The following is a 19,062-nucleotide window of genomic DNA, read 5'->3' as shown; positions in this document are numbered from 1 at the left end:
GAAAGCGTCAGCAGATCCCAGGGATCCCTCGGCTTCTGCTTCCGTGGGAGGACATTCCCTCTGCTCAAAAATACCCTGTTTCACATCAGCTCGAAGGAGAGGAAGAAAGAAGCTCAGGATTTCCCCAATTGCTGTTTTTTTCTGCTCATCAACCCTAAAAAAACACCCCCAGAAAAAAACCCCCAAACCCTCCCCAAAAGGAGAAATTGAGATTTCACCTCAGCATAGGCGAAGGAAGGGAAATGTTCAGGCCTGGCCGCTCTTTCTTCCTCTCTTTGGAATTTTGGGTGGGGGGAAAAAAGGGGGATTTAGGCATTCCCAATGATTTCCTCAACCCTTTTGGGGGTTGGACCTCTCTTATCCAGAGTTTTTAAAGGTTTTTTGAAGGAGAGGGGGAGCAGGGCCTGGAGAGGCGAGCGTGGCTCCGGGGCCTTGGCAGGTTGGGGATTTGCAAGTTTGGGGCATTCGGGGGGAAGTTACCTGGTGGGAAAGGGGATTTGTCCTTTTTCCAGTGGGAAATTGGATTTCTCCCTTTTCCAGTCAGAAACTGGATTTCTCCCTTTTCCACTTGGAAACTGGATTTCTCCTTTTTCCAGTGGGAAATTGGATTTCTCCATTTTCCAGCGGAAAAGGACAACCCTTCCTCTGAGGGCTGGGGAGGAAAGCACCGGCGGATCTGGAGAAGGACTCAAAGTGGGGAGAGCTTCCTGGTGGATCGCTTTGGGGTTCTTTGGATGCAGACACCCCAAAACTTGGCTGGAGGACTCTTCTCCTTCCCGGCATCCAGGAATTATCGGTGACGATCCAAACATGGCTCAGAAATGATGGATTTGCCCACTCAAACCCTGCAGGATTCCCACCAAACCACCCCGAGCCCATTTCAGAAGCTTTTCTGTCATAACCCAGGAGGTTCCTCCCTTCCAAAGCCACCAAAACCGCTTGGTGGTCATAACAAACCCCAAAACCGCTTTGTGCTCATAACAAACCCCAAAACCACACCAAAATGAGTGAGGCTGGAAAGCAACCCAACACAACCATCCCTGAAACCCAAACCGCCCGTTTTTTTCCCCCAAAAACACCAGCTTCCCCTCTCACAGGTGGGTGAGCTTGGGCGCCTCTTGGATTCTGCCCTGAGAAGTAGCGTGGTGCGACGAGAGCTCCGCGTAGGCAGCGTGGCTCTCGCACGGTCCGTGGGGCTGGCCCGGCGGGACCCCTCCGTAGTCCATGGCGCCGGCCTGGTGCTGCTGGCCCAGGTGGTTGAGGCCGTACAGGGCCGGGCCCGAGGCGGGCAGAGAATCCACAAAGTTCCCTCCGACGTAGGCGGGGCTGCCCTGCATGGCGCCCGCGCCGTAGGCCGCGCCGTTGGCCTGCAGCACGTGCGGCTCGTACTCGGCCGCCGCCGCCGCGGCCCCGGCGAATTTCTGCTGGTTTGGGCAACCCTTCAGGGACGCCTGGTAGCCGGGGTTGGGCACGGCGTAGGCGTTCTGGTGGGGTTTGCCGAAGGACGGCGGCGACGGCGCCTCGTAGGCGCCGCTCATGGGGTGCAAGGCGTTGAGGAACCCCGCCGAGGCCTGCATGGGCTGCGGGGGGCTGCCTGCCGGGGAGGGCCCCCCAGAAGAGGAGCCGCCCATGCCTTTGGATTTCTGATCCTTTTTGTACTTCATCCTCCTGTTCTGGAACCAGATCTTGATCTGGCGCTCGCTGAGGTTCAGCAGGTTGGCCATCTCCACGCGCCGCGGCCGGCACAGGTAGCGGTTGAAGTGGAATTCCTTCTCCAGCTCCACCAGCTGGGCGCTGGTGTAGGCCGTGCGCGCCCTCTTGGAGGCCGAGGAGCCCGGGGGGCTTTTCTCGCCGCCGCCTCCGCCGCCACCGCAGGTTTCTGTCGCGCCCCCGGAATGAAATAAAAGAGAATTACTTAGGCGCAGAAATTGAATGCGTCGCTTCTTAATAAAGCTGCCCCTCGCCCCTGCGCGGCAGCCTGCACTCCATAACCGTGGCGTTTATTAAGAGTCCTGTTCTCCAAAGCTGCCCCTGCTTTATGAAAATTGGATCATGTCATGTAGGAGAGGATTCCAGGGCCCCTTATTGAGGAGGAGATTATTTCCCGCGGATAATTTTCTGGAAAATGACGTTTGGCAGGGCCGGGCGGCCGCGGGGCCAATTAATGCGGGGTGGGGAGGGGGTGGTTTGGACACAGGTGTGACACCAAGGTTTGGGTTGGACAAAGGTGTGACACCAAGGTGTGGTTTGCACACAGGTGTGACACCAAGGTTTGGGTTGGACACAGGTGTGACACCAAGGTGTGGTTTGCACACAGGTGTGACACCAAGGTTTGGGTTGGACAAAGGTGTGACACCAAGGTTTGGGTTACACACAGGTGTGACACCAAGGTTTGGGTTGGACAAAGGTGTGACACCAAGGTTTGGCTCTGCGAGAAGAAAACTTCATAGATTGTGTTAATGTGGGATGGAGCGCTCACCACGAGGTTGTGTGAACAGATTTGTCGAAATTGTGGTGAATTCAAACTGAATTCTTGGGTTTTATCTGTATTTATCTGTGAATTTTTGGTTTTTATCTGAGTTTATGTGAACTGTGGTAAATCCTAGCCAAAATTTTGGTCTTTATCTGAATTTTGCAGTGTATTTTTGGGTTTTATCTGAATTGTGGCAAATCCGAGCTGAATTTTTGATTTTTATCTGAATTTATCTGAATTGTGGCAAATCCAAACTGAATTTTTGATTTTATCTGAACTTATCTGAATTTTTTGTGGGACACAGGGAGAACTTTGAGGTGGCACCACACCTGCTCTCGCTGAGCACCGGGAAGGCACCAAACAGAATTTTAGCGGTGATTTGGGCAGTTGGGAGAACATTTTCCCCAAATTTGTGTCCACCAGGCAAACCAGGGTTTGGCACCCGTGGTTGTGTTTGAAATAAACCCATAAATAAATAAATAAATAAACCAGGGGTGGGTGGGCCGTGCCTGGACCCTCCTGGGGTCTCACGGGGTCCTTTCCCCACACCTCCAGAGGAGAAGGGAAATGTTCACCCTTGTGAGCTCTTCCTTCCTCCCTTTGGGATTTTGGGCAGTAAAACGGGAATTTGTGTTTATCCTAAATTGATTTCTGCAACCCTTAGACCTCTCTTTGGAATTCTGGGCTGGAAAAGGGGAATTTGGGTCTTGCCTAAACTGGTTTCTCCAATCCTTTGCTGTTCTTAGACCTCTCTTTGGAATTCTGGGCTGGAAAATGGGAATTCGGGTCTTCGCTAAGCTGATTTTTTCCAACCCTTTGGGATTCTTAGACCTCTCTTTGGACTGCTGGGGGGAAAAGAGGAATTTGTGCCTTCCCTAAATGACTTCTCCAACCCTTAGGCCTCTCTTTGGAATTCTGGGCTGGAAAACGGGAATTTGGTCCTTCCCTGAACTGTTTCCTCCAACCCTTTGTGATTCTTAGACCTCATTTTGGAATTCTGGGCACGAAAATCAGAATTTTGGCTTTCCCTGAACCAATTCCTCCAACCCTTTGCCACTCTCAGACCTCCTTCACCAATTCTTTTGCCGTTTAACCTTGTTATCTCCTAGCAGGCGAGGCCGGCGCGCGTCACCGCGGCCTCCCCATCTACCTGCGCCGGGCGAGCCGTTCTTCTGCTTGGAGTTCTGCCTCGACTCCTTCATCCAGGGGAAGATCTGCTTGGAGATGCTGCCGCTGGCGCCCAGGCTGGATTTCCCGGGGCTGTTTTTACCGGCATTGTTGGCGCTGTTGGCGCTGTTGGCGCTGTTGGCGTTGGGCGATGCCGGCGGCTCCGCGGGCCGCATGCAGCTCCCGTTGAGCTCCTTACTCTTGCCGTGGGACTGCAGGGAGCAGGAGGACCTCTGGAAGTCGCTCTCCAGGTGGGAAGAGGCCTGGAAGGGCGGCTGGGCGCCCTCGTAGCCGAACCCATTGGCGTAGGAGTAGCCCCCGAAGAGCGTGGAGCTGTCGTAGTACGAGGCCTTCTGCATCTTTTTTGGCTACCAGGGTCTTGACACCCCTATGGCAGAACATTGGCACCCCGAGGCCACGTGACGGCCCCTCTCCAGCTGGCTGGTGGGAGCTGACCTGAAAGGTTAGCAGAAAAAACACAATAATAGTGCCAGGAATCCATCTTGGGGCCTGAAAGGCTCCTGACATGAATAGGGTCCCGCCGAACGGGGGGGAACAGATGCTGCCAGCAGATTTCACCCTGCCCAGCCTCGGAGAAATTGGATTTTTGAGGGGGTTTTGGGGTGGCAGAGCTTCTCTTTTCACTGCTCGTTTCGCTCTGTGGCTGCACATGGGATGGCTTCTGTACATTGATTTATTCTGGATTTATCCCCGCGCACAAATCCCCTAAAACACCCCTGGGGGGTTGCGTCACTCACACATTTACACACCCAGCTAAACCCCAAATCAGCACAAACGCGAGAGCACAGAGCAGAGAATCGCCGGCCAAAAACACAAAAACAACCAAAGTCCTGCTCTTCCTACTGAAATCACGCACGGAGCAGACCCCAGAACCCTCCCAGCACAGAAATTCAAAGTTTATCCCCAGGGTTTGTTTGCTTTTGAGCTGCAAACAGCAAAAATCCGTGTTTTCCCCCAGGTAACAGCAAAAATTCGTGTTTTATCCCCAGGTGACTGCGAAATCCGTGTTTTATCCCCAGGAACAGCAAAAATCCGTGTTTTTTCCCCAGGAACACCGAAAAATCCCTGTTTTCCCCCCAGGTAACGCTGTCCCAGCGCACTTGGCTCCGTTTTTTGTTTACTCAGGAACTCCCAGCGCCTCTGGAATTCAGGGCAAAGATTCCCAGCAGATCGGAGCAGGCAGGAATTCAAAACGCGATTTCTGCCCCTGGCCTGCTCTGGGTCTCTCTCCCGTCTCTGACAGGTTCAATTTAGAAAATAAATCCCTTTTTTTTCCCCTATTTTTTTCCCCAGCACGGTTTTGTGTTTCTCCTCCCAAATCCAGAGCTGGGGAGCGGATCCCGACCCCGCTGGGGTTTCATCGCTGTTGTTGTTTGATATTTTTGTTTTCTCTCTTTCTCTGGAAAACAAACACTTCACGAGGCCATTTGCTCCTCGCTTTGCACCCCTTGGATTTTCCTCTATCCAAACTCAAAAAGTCTAAAAATGCCCCAATCCAAAGCTTAAAATCACAAAATTAAACCTCTTTTTTCTCCCCTCTGAGATTTTTCTGATTTTTCTCCATCTCTTTCTTTTCCCTTTCCTTTTTCTCCCAGCAGAAACTTTCTCCTCCATTAAAACAGAGCAGAAATACCCCAAAAAAAGGTGAAAACTGCTTGGGAATAACCGGCAGAGGGATTTTTAAAAAGGGCAGAGGCTCCTCTCTGCTTCAGGAGCCAGCGAGCGTTTGTTTGGGGATTGATATCCATTGTATATTTAATTGTATCTCGTGTATATTCAGTTTTATCTGGGCCTCTTTCATCCTGCACAACAAAACAAAACAAACCCGGCCGAGATAAAGCCCAGCGCGATATTTTCAAGTGCCGGGGCTTTTACAGAAGCCCCAGCTCGACAATAAATTACATTTTTCCCCTCCTTTTCCTGGCTGCTGTTTTTATGTCACGCCACGCCGAAGCTCCGTTTGCTTCACCCCGTCCGCGGAGGGACCGCTGGGGCTTTTGGAAAATTTATTTATTTAATTTTTTTACCCTGATTAAATCCTTCCCGCATTCCCAAATCCGCATCGGATCTTCCTCGGAGATGCGTTATTGTCTGCGCCGAGGGCAGATCCTCGCTGCGAGTTATTCTCCTCCTCCTCCTCCTCCTCCTCCCTGGCCATGATAAATTTGTCTTATTAAAAAGTAGCCTCCGCTCCCCGAGCCGTGAATTAATTAATTAACAAACAGCAGCGCCTTGATTATGAATAGGTTCGCTGGAAATATCTGCGAGGGGCCAGAGGTGGGAATTTCTCCAAGGCCTCTCTGTCTGCTAAAGATTTACTTAAAAATAAAAAAACAAAACCCAAAAAAGCAGCGAAAGAATCCCAAACCAGAACCTCGTGAGTCTCGGCCAAAGCAGCTAAAAATAACGGCGATTATTCTTTTTTTTTCCTGCGTTTTTTTTTTTTTTTTTTTTTGGGTTCCTGTTGTTTTAAACGTCCATAAAATAAATTTACAACCCCCTCCGCCTCGCTCGTGGCTCCGCTTTGTACCTCATCTCTCAGCGCCTCACAAATGCCGCTCATTTATCTTCGCCCGGGACGGCCGCAATCCTAATTATTTACTCCAAGGAATTGCTTAGGAAAAGGGGGGGGAAAAAAAAGAAGAAAAAAAAAAAAAAAAAAAAAAAAAAAAAGAAAGGAAAAAAAAAGAGCCCGGGCAGAATAATAAATATTCGATGATGTCGCGCTCCAATTAAAGGCGGGCGCTGGGAGTTTCACTCGGGCAGCGATTCCCCAAAAACTCTTTGCCTGCAACTTTGGAGGGAGAGGATTTGGGGGCCATTTAAATAATTAAAAAAAAAAATCAAAATAAATGAAGAATCGGGAGGGGAAAGGTGAGGCAGCGAAAGGATGTGTGAGGAGGATGAGGATGCTCGGGGATAAAATGGAAATATAGAAATGCAGAAATATAGAAATGCAGAAATATAGAAATGCAGGAATCAGACGGGGGAGGGGAGGGAAGCAGCGGAGGCCGAAGGGATTTTCTGCCCCTCCATGTTGGAAAATCCGAATTTCGCGATCCGAGCGCTCTCGTGGGGACGAGCAGCGCCTCTCCCCTCCCCCGCCCCCGGCAGCCCCACCGGGCCCGGCCCCGCCGCTCGTTCCGGTTCCGATCCATCCCAAAATATCCCAAACGCGCCCCGCAACAATGGGGCGGGAGCTGGGGCCGAGCCCGGAGCCCCGCGCCGGCAAAAACAACGGAGCGTCCCCAAAATTTCCCTTCCTCCATCCCCCCACCCCAAAACAACATCTCCCCCAAAGGCTGGAAAAACGCGGGGAGAGGCGGAAAAAAATTTAAAAATTTAAAAACGCGGCGAGAGGCAGAAAATAAAATTCAATTTATAAAACGCGGGGAGAGGCGGAAAAAATAAATTAAAAATTAAAATAAAGCGCGCGGAAAGGCGGAAAGAAAATCTAAATAAATAAAAAAAAATAGAGGGTGGGGGTGGCGGAATTAAAAAAAAAAAAGATGCAGGCGGTGGGTGAGGGCTGCAAAAGAGGCTCTGCGTGGAAGGAAGCCTAAAGCTTGTGAACTCTTCTTGAACCGAGATTGGAGTCATATGGTCATAAATCATTGGGACATATACTCCGCCATTCACAAAGTGATAGCCTATTTGAGTCCGGCTTACCTTAGTCTCTGACGAGCCAAGCACAGGCAGACATAATATATTTTCACATCCAGCATCCACGCAATCAATAAGCGAGGAGTGACCCCCCCTCCCGCTTCCCTCCCGGTACTCCCCGCTTTTTGCTGCTTTTTTTTCTTTTTTTTTTCTTTTTTTTTTGGTCTTTCTCTCTCCCTCTCTCTCTCTCTCTCTGGCTCCTTTCAAAACGTTACGGGGATAAACGCGCGGGCGAAGCGTCAAAAGGATAAAAAAAAAAACCAAAAAAAAAAGGAAAAGATTCAATCCGGTTTTGTGGCGGGTGGGATGGGTTGGTAAAAATGTTATTTTAAAAAAAATACATATTTTTAAAAAATAAAACGGAGGGGGAGGGGGGGGTTCAGCCAGGCGGTTACGGCGGCTCAAATTGTCTCGCTCGCTCTCCGTTTGGGGAAGGGGGATAAAAAATAAATAAATAAAAAATTATTAAAAAAAATCAGGAACGCTTCCCAGCTTTGGCGAGGCGTGCGGGAGAAGCCGAGGGGGGTTTGGGAATGGCCAAACGCTGGAGGTTCCACTTGGCCTCTGCTACGCGCTGCTCACTGATAACAATGGCCTCTGCTCGAGCAAAGGGGAAGAAGGGAGACGAGAAGGGAGGAAAAAAAAAAAAAAAAAAAAGGAGAAGGAAAAAAAAAAAAAGAAAAAGCGTCCAGAAATTCAGAGATAATTCGGAGATAATTCGGAAATAATTCAGAAATTATTCAGAAATAATTCGGAAATAATTCAGAGATTATTCACAGATAATTCGGAAATCCCCCCCCTCACCAGCACCACCCGAACCCCATCTGGAACCGCTGGGATTAAAATTAAAACTAAATTTTAATTAAACAGAAAATGATGGCGGGAAGGCGGCGAGGGGCTCGGAGGCGATGGGAGGGGGTTCGGAGCAGGGACCCCCCCAAAATTGGGGTTTGGTTGGGGGCGCTGGGGAATGGAAATTGTGGGGCCCGGCCTGGGCAGGAGGCGGCGGCGGCGCCTTTGATCCACGTGATGCGCAATTAGGCGTCAACTTATGCAAATGAGCCGGGCCGGCAGCTCCCCGCTCCCTCCTCGCTGAGGGGGCGCCCCCAAATCTCCTTCTCCAGGGCACCCCAAAAAATAAACCCAAATTCTGGGGGGATTTTGAATGTTCGGTGTGGCTACAACTCGGAGTAACTTCAGCCGAGTAACTCCACAACTTTCAGCACCCCGAGGATGCTCTCCTCAAAATTCCTTGTCACAGCCACCCCAAAATCCAAGCCCCAAAATTTTTGGGATTTCTGGGGGTGTTTTGAGCAATTCTTGCTCTTTCTACAACTCGGAGTAACTTCGGCGGAACTTTCAGCACTCCAGAGCCAATCTCCCTTCTCCTCAGCCATCTCAAAACCCAAAATTTTTGGGGGGCATCTCTAAGGGGCGGTTTTGAGCAATGCTTGCTGTTCCTACAACTCGGAGTAACTTTGGCGGAACTTTCAGCGCTCCAGAGCCAATTTCCCTTCTCCTTGCAGTCACCCCAAACCCCATTTTTGGGGTTTCTGAGTGCTCGGTGTTGCTCCAACTCGGAGTAACTTCGGCGGAACTTTGAGCACCCCAGAGGATGTTTCCCCCAGTTTCCCTTCTCCTCGGCCACCCCAAACCCCAACATTTTTGGGGGGTTTCTGGGGTGTTTTGAGCAACGCTCAGTGTTGCTACAACTTGGAGTAACTTCGGCGGAACTTTGAGCACCCCGGAGCCAATTTCCCTTCTCCTCAGCCACCCCAAAAACCAAACCCCAACATTATTGGGGCGTTTTTGAGCAATTCTCTCTGTTCCTACAACTCAGAGTAACCTCAGCGGAACCCTGAGCACGCTCAGCATCGCTACAACTCAGAGTAACTTCAGCAGAACTTCCAGTACCCCAGAGGATGCTCCCCCCACTCTCCCTTCTCCTCAGCCACCCCAAAAACCAAACCCCAACATTTTTGGGGGGTTTTGGGTTTTCTTTTGAGCAAAACTCTCTGTTGCTACAACTCGAAGTAACTTCGGCGGAACTTTGAGCACGCTCGGTTTTGCTACAACTCAGAGCAACTTCAGTGGAACTTCGAGCACCTCAGAGCCAATTTCCCTTCTCCTCAACCACCCCAAAACCCAAACGCCAAAATTTTTGGGGGTTTTTTTTGAGCAATTCTCTGATCCTACAACTCGGAGTAACTTAAGTGGAACTCTGAGCATGCTCAGTGTTGCTACAACTCGGAGTAACCTCAGAGGAACTTTGCTCACCCCAGGGCCCTGAGGGGTTCTGGGGGGCCCAAGGGCTCTGGGGGGGGGGGACCATAAATATAATTGTGATTGCTGTTAATAAATGTAATTATGATTGCTGTTAATAAAGTTAATTATGATGGCTGTTAATGAAGCTAATTACTACTGCTCGTATCAATAACCCCAAATTTACGATTTTCGCCTCTCCTGGCACCAAAAACTTGGCCAAGAGGGGATTTTAGGGAGTTTTTTAGGGATTTTAGGGATTTTATTTTTAGGAATTTGGGGGATTTTAGGGATAGTTTTTAGGGATTTTTTAGGGATTTTAGGGTGGAATTTAAAAAACCCCATGACCAGGAGGGGCTGGCGAGTGGGAGGAAGGCAGGGCTGAGGAATTTAGGTGTCTGCACTTTTTATTGCTTTTTATTTTCCCTTTTTTCCCCTTTTTTCCCTTTGGAATTGCTACTTTTGTTCCCCACCCCAATTATCTCCTTTAATTGTGTGCGCTCCCTCCCCGGCCCGAAGTGCTGACGAGGGGGAATTTGGGGAAGAAAAAGGGAAAGAGGCTCCGCAAAAATCTCTTTGGAGCTGCCTGGGATGGTGGGGACTCATCGAGGGGTCCCGTGGCCTTTTCTTTATATTTTATTTTTTAAATTATTATTATTTAATTTTTAAATTTCTGTGTGCTGCGCCTGCAGGATGAGAACTCTGGAGGGCAAAACAGAAAACAAAAAAAAAAAAAAAAATTTAAAAAGAAGAGAAAAAAAGAAGAAAAAAAAAGAAAAGAAGAAAATAAAAGGAAAGAAGAGAAAAATTTAAATTAAAAAATACAAGAAAAAAAGAGGAAAAATAAATTGAAAAAGAAGGATGCCCAAGGGAAGACTTGGACTTCTGGGGGCTCTCCCAGAGGAGGTTTTCCAGGTGATTTTTAAAGTTTTATCCCGAAAATTCCGGGTTTTTTTGCAGCTTTTGCTGTGGCCGCAGCCCCAGCTGGGAGCGGGACCACCGCAATTGGCGATTTATGAGGGTTTTTGTTCCCCTCCCCTCTAATCTGAGTTTTTATGAGCGCTCCGACATCAATCTCCGGCTACGAGACAGGTCCTGCCGGCGTGGGATTCCCGGGAAAGTGGGAAAAGAGGAGAAAAAGGAGAAAAAGAGGAAAAAGAAAAACACGAGGAAAAACAGAGGGAAAAGAGGAACAAGAAGAAAAAAAGAGGGAAAAAGAGAGGAAAAACAAGTGGAAAAACGGGAATAAGAGGAAAACCAACCGCGGGCTGTTTGCAAACTTCTCCAGAGCTGAACCCCCCCGGATTTCTGCATTTCGGGGTTCTTGGATCATTTCTGAATTTCTGGGGTTTTGGAGCATTTCTGAATTTCTGGGTTTTTGGACCATTTCTGCATTTCTGGAGCTCCGGGACAGCCAGCAGTGCCCGGGCTGCCGGGAGCTGCCCCTCCTCAGGGTGAGAAATTCGGATTTTTGCCCCCGGGGGCTCCTCAGGGTGAGAAATTCGGATTTTTGCCCCCGGGGGCTCCTCAGGGTGAGAAATTCGGATTTTTGCCCCCGCGAGCAGCCGGGACAGCCCCGCGGCTCCTGCTCCGCCCAATCAGTCGCGATATGGGGTTTCCCTCAAAGGCAAATGTCGCGATTTGGGCTTTCCCTTACAAGGTAAATGTCGCGATATGGGGTTTCCCTTCCTTCCAAAAGCAAATGTCGCGATTTGGGGTTCACCTCAAAGGCAAATATCGCGATACGGGGGTTTCCCTCCAAAGGCCAATGTCGCGATTTGGGGTTTCCCTTCAAAGATCAATGTCGCAATATGAGCTTCGCCCTTCAGAGGCAAATGTTGCAATACGGGCTTTGCCTTCCTTCCAAGGCGAATGTCGCGATTAATAATAATAGTAATAATAATAATAGTGATAGTAGTAGTAGTAGTACTAGTACTAGTAGTAATAATAGTAATAATAAAAGATAACATAAAATAACAATGAAATAATAGAAGAGGTCAGGCTGTGGGGATGTGGAGGAGCTGCTGAGGACAGACAGACGGACAGACGGACAGACGGACAGGACACACGGAGCTGATTGAAAACTCACCGGGTCTCCGGGAGCGGCTCCAGCAAATCCGAGGCCGACGTGGGGAGAGGAGCCGGACTGGGAGGGAAATAAAATAAAAATTAAATAAAATAAATAAAAATTGGGTCAGAACAGGGCGGGTGAGGGGACTGATCAGCGGTGGTGGCACTGGGGACACCAGGGACAGAATGGGGACAAGGGGAACAAACTGGGGCAAGGGGGACAAGGTTGGGACAGGACGGACAAAATGGGGACAAAAGGGGGCAAGAGGGACAAAATGGGGATAAAAGGGACAAAATGGGGACAGGAGGGACAAAATGGGGACAAAAGGGGGCAAGAGGGTCAAAATGGGGATGCAAGGGACAAAATGGGGACAGGAGGGACAAAATGGGGACAGGAGGGACAAAAGCCCCTCCTGGGGTTTCCCCCCAGTGTCGCCTCCTCAAAGTTGGGATTTTCCCGGAGGATTTGGGGCGCTCTGGGGTTTCCTTCTGCTTCCCCTCACTGGAACCTCTGGGTGGGGACTCTGGGGGACAGTGGGGACATCGGAGGACATCAGCGACACTGGGGAACCCTGGGGGAGATCAGGTGCCATCAAGAGACACCAGGGGACCACCAGGGGACACCAGGGACATCAGAGACATCGGGGGACATTGAGGGACACCAGGGGACACCAAGGGACATTGAGGAACCCAGGGGACACCAGGGACCACTGGGAGACCACCGGGGGACCACCGGGGGACACCTGCGTCATCAGGGACATTGGGGGATACTGGTGGACATCAGGGACACTGAGGGACACCAAGAAGACATTGAGGAACCCCGGGGAACACCGGGGGACCACCAGGTGACACTGGGGACATCAGGGACATTGGGGGATATTGGGGGACAGCAGGGGACACTGAGGAACCCATGGGGACACCAGAGGACATCAAGGGACACCAGGAGACACCAAGGGGACACCAGGGACATGAGGGACATTGGGAGACACCAGGGGACACTGACAAACCCAAGGGACATTCGGGGACACTGAGGAACATCAGGGGACACTGGAGGACACCAGGGGACACCAGGGGACACTGAGGAACCCTGAGGGACATCAGAGAACACTGGGGACAACCAGGGGACCACCAGGTGACACTGGAGACATCAGGGGACATCGGGGGACACCAGGGACACTGAGGAACTCCAGGGCTCATTGAGGAACCCAGAGGACACCAAGGGACACCAGAGACACCAAGGGACACCAAGGGACACTGAGGAACCCAAGGGACATTGGGAGACACTGAGGAACATCTGGGGACACTGAGGAACCCAGGGGACACCAGGGGACACCAGAGACGCCCACACTCCCGGTTTTGGGGTCCCTTTGGGGCTGAGCCTGATCCGAGGTCTCTGGGACCCCCCGAACCCAATTCCCGAATTCGGGGCGCTCTGAAGGGTTCGGGCTCGAGGCCGCTCAGAAATTAATTAGCTGCCGTTAATTAACAGCAATAAACACTGGGGGAAACACGAGGCCGTGTCCTGGGAAAGCCTGGAGGATTGGCAAAATAATTCCATATTTTTTAAAATTTCCTGTTCCCAAACGTGCGAGGAGGAGGAGGAGGAGGGAGGGGTTGGATGGGACGCGAGGACACGGCGGCGATTTGGTCCCAAAATCCCCCAAAATGACCCCAAATGACCCCGAATGAACGCGCTCGAGACGCAACAATATTAAAAAAAAACATTTCAAAAGCCAGGCCCGGATTTCCCACCGCAATTTCGGCACGGAGAGGGGAGGAGGCAAAAAAATGAAAATTAAAAAAAAATTTAATTTAAAAATATTTTCGTTTTGGGACACATCGGGTGGCTTCAATAATCCCTTTTCCGCTGTGGGTGTTGATGGCGTTAATCTGAAATAAAATCGTTCCCCTCGCACTCGTGGCTCCGTCCCCGAGCCTTTATTGGGATTATTATTGTTATTATTGTTATTGTTGTTATTATTATTGAGTTTTTAATGCGCCGCCCCCGCGATTTTCCACTCCTGTCTCGGGGGTTTGAAAAATGGGAAAAAAATCAAAATAAAAGTGGGATAAAATTAAAATAAAAGGGAAAAAAAATCAAAAGGAAAAAAACCAAAATAAAAGGGGAAAAATCATAATAAAAGGGGGGGAAAAACATAATAAAAGGGGAAAAAACCCACCCCAAAATAAAAGGGGAAAAAAAATCGAAATAAAAGGTTGAAAAATAGATTTCTGAGTTGTGAGCTCAGCAAACGCTGGCTTTTCCCCAGTTCCTCCCAGGCCGGGAGCGGGGATGGAGAAAAGTGGGAAAAGGAGGAAAAATCGCATTTATTGGAGTGTGGGAGGAGGGAAAAACAGAAACAAACAAACGCGCGGGAGCTGAATAAAGAACGGCTGCGGCAGGGGCGGCTCGTTGTGCTTTGTTTGTCTTGTTGTTTTCCTTTGGTTTTGATCATTTTTAATTTATTCCCTGGCAGCAGAAACTTCCCCCGCCCCTCTCCCCGTTCTTTGGTTGAATTTGGGGGTTTTTTGGGTTTTTTTCTCTATTAATTCTTCTCTGGGGGCGGGGCCGCTCCTCCTCCCACATCTCAGACCTTTTTATTTTTGGGCAAAAAAGGAGAAATTTGGGGTTTTCCATCCCGCACCCAGCGAGGAGGAGGAGGGGAGAGCAACGAAGGCTCCGGAACCTCGCGAAACCCCGAACAGAAGCAGAGCAGGGGAAGAAATCCAAATTTTTGTTGTCGTTTTTGGTGACAGATCGGAGTTTTTGCCTCGGCCTGACCTTTGCTGGGAGCAGCAATAATTCACCGGGTAATGATCAACCCGGGGAAGCGCTTCGGAGCTGCCTCCCAAAAAATAACACCAAAAAAATTTCCAAAAATCAAAATAAAATTTAAAAAACGGCCACAAAACACCCCCGTGATGGGGGCACATGGGCACCCAGAAATCCAAGGAATTTTGGGGGATCCTGAGGAATTTGGGGCTCCCGAAAATCCCTGCAGTTTTTAAGGGGGCCAGGACTTTGAGACACTCAAAAATCCAGGATTTTTTGGGGGGGCCCCAGGAGTTTTTAGGAGCTCAAATATTTTTGGGGGAACCCAGGATTTTTGGGGCCCCAGGATTTTGGGACACTCAAAAATCCAGGATTTTTTGGGGGGCTCCGGGAATTTTTAGGGAGCCCCAGGAATTTTTGAGGGAATTTGGGACGCCCAAAAATCCTCTCCAAGATCCGCGAGGGGGAAAATTTTAAATTTTTGGGGAATTTTGGGGGGGCAGGGATGGGAATCCCCTTCTCCCCTCCCCCTCTCCCATTCCCGCCCCTTTTTCCCCAAATCATCGCTGGAATTCTGAGCCCACGTGACCCAACCACGTCAAATTTTGGGGTTTTTTGGGTTTTTCCCCCATTTTAGCGAGAATTGGGAATCCCAAGAATTCCCAAAACTCCCCCGGGAGCCGAGCCCCCAACTCCATCCTGGTCTTTTTTCCTTCTCTTTTGATTTTTTAATTATTATTATTTTCCCTCTAATCGTCATTTTTATCCATTTTCTCTTTGGCGCAAACGGGGGACCGGCAGAGCCAAGCACGGCTCGCAAATGCAGGGGCATAAAACCAGAATTTGGGATCAGGAAAAAGAAAAAATTGGGTTTTTTTTTCTGCCCCCCAAATCCTGAGGATGGTCCAGGCACAGAGGAGGCGGTTCCCGTTTTTCCCCTTTTTTTCCCCCGTTTTTTTTCCCGTTTTTTCCCCGTTTTTTCCCGTATTTTTTTCCTATTTTTTAACCCCATCCTCCCCATCAAAAAGACAAAAAAATAGGAAGAGAAAAAGAAAATAGGGGGAAAAAATGAAGATTCAAAGCTTTTCTCCTCCGAGTTTTCCCAGGTCCATTTTTGTGAGGAAAAGGAGGAATTCGGTGAATTTGATTTTTCCTTGCAGGAATCCCCGCCCGGATCCCGGAATGAGCGAGACGAGAAAAGCTGAATTTCCTTTTCACCTCAAAAAGATTTAAAAATCCGCAGAAAGAAGCAAAAGCGGCGCCAAGAAATTCGATTTTTCCACTCTGGGACGGTTTCACGGCCAGGATTTCTCCGCATCCCAAAACTGCCCCAAAACCACCGCGCCCGGCTCCTTTTGGGGTTAAAATTCGCTTTTTTTGTTGTTCTGGGCATCCTCATCAGCACTTCAAAGGGCCCGGGTTAATTTTTAATGGGAGGGATTTGGGAGTGGGGGCACCGAAGGGGTTAAATCCCATTCCTGCCAAAACCCGGGAGAAAATTCCCAAAATATCCAATCCCGGCACCCCCAGGAACCCTGGAACAACGCACGGGGGGGAAAATCCCAAATAAATTCAATTTTCGGTGCTCAAACCCCCAAAATAAATAAATCTGGAGGAGCTGAGCTCCCTCCTCGAATCGCGAATAAAATTCGGATTTTTTTGGGGAGAGCGGAAGAAAAACCGGCTTAGAAAGGCGGGGAAATAAATCAAACAAATCCCCTAAAATTGCGCTGTCCCAAAAGAGCGGGAGCGGCCCCGAATCCGCCCGGTTGAAGATCAGAAATGTCCATTAATATCAATTGACTTCAGCGCAAACTTTGCTTCTTCACGGAGCGGGTGATTTATGATAAAATCAATTAAATTACGGCCACTTAGGGGCTGCGGTTTCTCCTCGGGTTACATCCGCCAGCGCATCGAGAGCTCGGTTAAAAAAAAAAAAATTAAATAAATAAAATAAATAAATTAAAAATTCGAGTTTGGCTGGAGGATGACGGGGAGAATTGCGGAGCTGGAGAAATTTTCAGAGAATGAAATAATAAAATAATCATAATAATAATAATAATAATAAAAATAAAGAAATTTAAAAAGGAAGAAAAGCAGAAAAGGCGCTGCTGGAGCTGCTGCCAATTCAGCTTTTGGCCCTGGGAAATCCGAGCCCAAAACTTCCCCGATTTCCCGAGGAATGAGGAATTTTGGGAGCTGGCAGCGCCTCCGGAGGGAGAGGAGCCAGAGCAGAGCGGAGAGCACAAAAATATTGAAATTTCCACCCACCCAAACTTTGCCGCTTTCATTCCATTTTCTGACTTATTTTTTCCACACCGTACAAAGGATTTTTCTGTCTCCATTTAAATCCTGGGGCAGGAGGGACGGGGATTTTTATTTTTATTTTTTATTTTTCCTGAGACAGAAATTAGGAGCAGAAATCCCCAAAAATGAAACCTGCGCTGTTCCCACGCCCTCCCCGCCAGGTCTGGGGGCGTTTCCCCCGAACATTTGTCAAATCGGAGCTTTTTAAGCCCAAAAATCGGAATTTTCAGGAGCCTCAAGCCCCGAACTGGGGAAGGAGAAGCAGCGCGAGCATCCAGATGTTCGTAGGGCACATCTGGCCCAGGAAAAACGCGCTCCAGCTTGGGAAAATTCCCTTTTTTCTAGTTTTTTCTCCTTTTTTTTCTTTGTAATTAGGGTTTGCTCCGAGTAAACAAAAAACTTGGTGGGGCCATAAATCACCGGGCCGAGCGTTCTGCGCTTCCACAGCCGCTTTTCCAAAGGGTTTTATGGCTTTTTTTTGTTTTATTTTTGGCCTTTTTTTCCTTTTCAAACAACACAGAAGTGAGAAATCTTTACCAAATGCGTCCCAGGGGAAAAAAAAAGGAAAAATAAAATAACTTTTTCGGGGGGAAAGAGGAGCTGGTGCCGGTTCTGGATTTATTTTTTTGCTCCTCTTCCTCCGAGACATCGGAGTTAATTCGAGGCTCCCGGTGCAGCCTTGTCAGAGCGTTCGGAGCAATTAATTAATTAATTAATCACAGCTCCGGCCCTGGCTGCGTTTATTTTATTTATTTATTTATTTATTTATTTATTTATCTTTTTGAACTTCTTACCTGCGAGACTCCGGGGCTCCGAGGAGGAGGAGGAAAAGCCGGCTCGGGGTGCGGAGGATTCCTCGCTGGAGCAGGAAAATTAAGAAGAATCTCATTTATTTCATCTCGGTCGCGTTGGGATATTTGGGTTTTTTTTTTTTTTTTTTTTTTCCTCAAAGACGCTTTGAATTATTTTTTAATTTTTGGGGGTTTTTTTTGACTCGGTGGGTTCGGACAGAACGGATTGGAGGTGGAGAAAAAATTAAAAATTGGTGAAAAAACCCTCAAATTGTGGCAGGGATGGGGATGAGGGGCGAGCGTTTGTTCTGCTCTGGGAAAAAAAAAAAAAAAAAAAAAAAAAAAAAAAAAGACAAACAGAAAAACGGGGGAAAAACTCCCAAAAAAAACCAAAAATGCCGGGACCTGCCCCGAAAGCTGTTTCTCTTTATGAAGACTTTAAAATGTTGCAAGAGGGAGGAACAGTGAGTGACAAGGGGAGCTGCGGAGAGGGAACCAAAGGGATTCCGCTGCTCGAAGCCGGGCGGGATTGGCAGCGCTGAAATGGATTCCATATGGCCGGGAAAAGTCAAAAAACCCCAAAGAGAGCGGGAGAGGGACGGGACAGGGCAGGGAGGGGGGAGTTAAAGTTCTTTAACCCAGCGCGTTTTGGGGTTTCTTTCACCCCGCGGTGAATCCCGGGGCTAAATCCCCATTTCCGGGGGGGTTTTGGGACTTTTTGGGAGCCCCGAATCCGGGTTGGTTTTAGCGCGGAGTGAGGTCAGAGCGGGGAGAGGGAATTCAGAGCTGGGAGCCGGTCCTGCTCCCCAGAATCCGCCGGCAACTGGAGGGGAACATCTGCACCCTAAAAACACCACCCCAAAACTGGGGGGAACCTCCCCATCCTAAAAGCAGCACCCCATAACTGGGGGGAACATCCCCATCCTGAAATCAGCACCCCAAACCCACCGGGCGATGGGGAGAGGGGCTGGGGGGAAACATCCCCATCCTGAAAACACCACCCCAAAACTGGGGGGACAATCCCCATCCTGAAATCAGCACCCCAAAACTGGGGGGACAATCCCCATCCTGAAATCAGCACCCCAGACCCACCGGGGGTTGGGGAGAGGGACTGGGAGGGGTCCCGGCCCTGGTGCCCCCGTCCCAAAAGCAGCACCCGAAAACTGGGGAGAACATCCTCATCCCAAAAGCAGCACCCCACAACTGGGGGGGGGGGGAACATCCCCATCCTGAAAACACCACCCCAAAACTGGGGGGAGGAACCTCACCATCCTGAAAGCCGCACCCCAAACTGTGGGGAACCTCTCCATCCTAAGAACACCACCCCAAAAGTGGGGAGGACCATCCCCATCCCAAAAACAGCACCCCCAAACGCACCGGGGAATGGAGAGAGGGGCTCGGAGTGGGTACCCCGGTGCCCCCATCCCAAAAGCAGCACCCCAAAACTGGGAGGGAACGTTCACATCCTGAAAACACCACCCCAAAACGGGGGGGACCATCCCCATCCCAAAAGCAGCGCCCCAAACGCACCGGGG

The 19,062-nt window shown here is 49.5% G+C and overlaps 1 protein-coding gene across 1 annotated transcript; it reads right to left on the bottom strand.

Annotated features, from left to right (window-relative positions):
- Positions 1-897: 897 nt before the first annotated feature.
- Positions 898-17,663, bottom strand: HOXB3 (homeobox B3). The gene is made up of 4 exons (XM_058820508.1): positions 17,531-17,663; positions 11,676-11,732; positions 3,624-4,096; positions 898-1,879 (listed from the first exon to the last, which is right to left on the bottom strand). Exons 3-4 carry the CDS (start codon positions 3,997-3,999, stop codon positions 1,092-1,094), a joined length of 1,164 nt encoding a protein of 387 aa, XP_058676491.1. The 5' UTR covers positions 4,000-4,096; positions 11,676-11,732; positions 17,531-17,663; the 3' UTR covers positions 898-1,091.
- Between the last annotated feature and the right edge of the window lie 1,399 nt (positions 17,664-19,062).

Source organism: Ammospiza caudacuta, chromosome 27 (genome assembly GCF_027887145.1).
Source record: "Ammospiza caudacuta isolate bAmmCau1 chromosome 27, bAmmCau1.pri, whole genome shotgun sequence".
Classification (NCBI taxonomy): Eukaryota; Metazoa; Chordata; class Aves; order Passeriformes; family Passerellidae; genus Ammospiza; species Ammospiza caudacuta.
Note: the sequence above shows the minus strand (reverse complement) of the source record. Positions and strands in the feature narration are given on the sequence as shown.

Coding starts and splice junctions, on each gene's coding strand:
- HOXB3 (XM_058820508.1), bottom strand. CDS start 3,999: ATGCAGAAGGCCTCGTACTACGACAGCTCCACGCTCTTCGGGGGCTAC. Junction 1,880..3,623: donor GAACGGCTCGCCCGGCGCAG/GTAGATGGGGAG, acceptor GGGGCGCGACAG/AAACCTGCGGTGGCGGCGGA.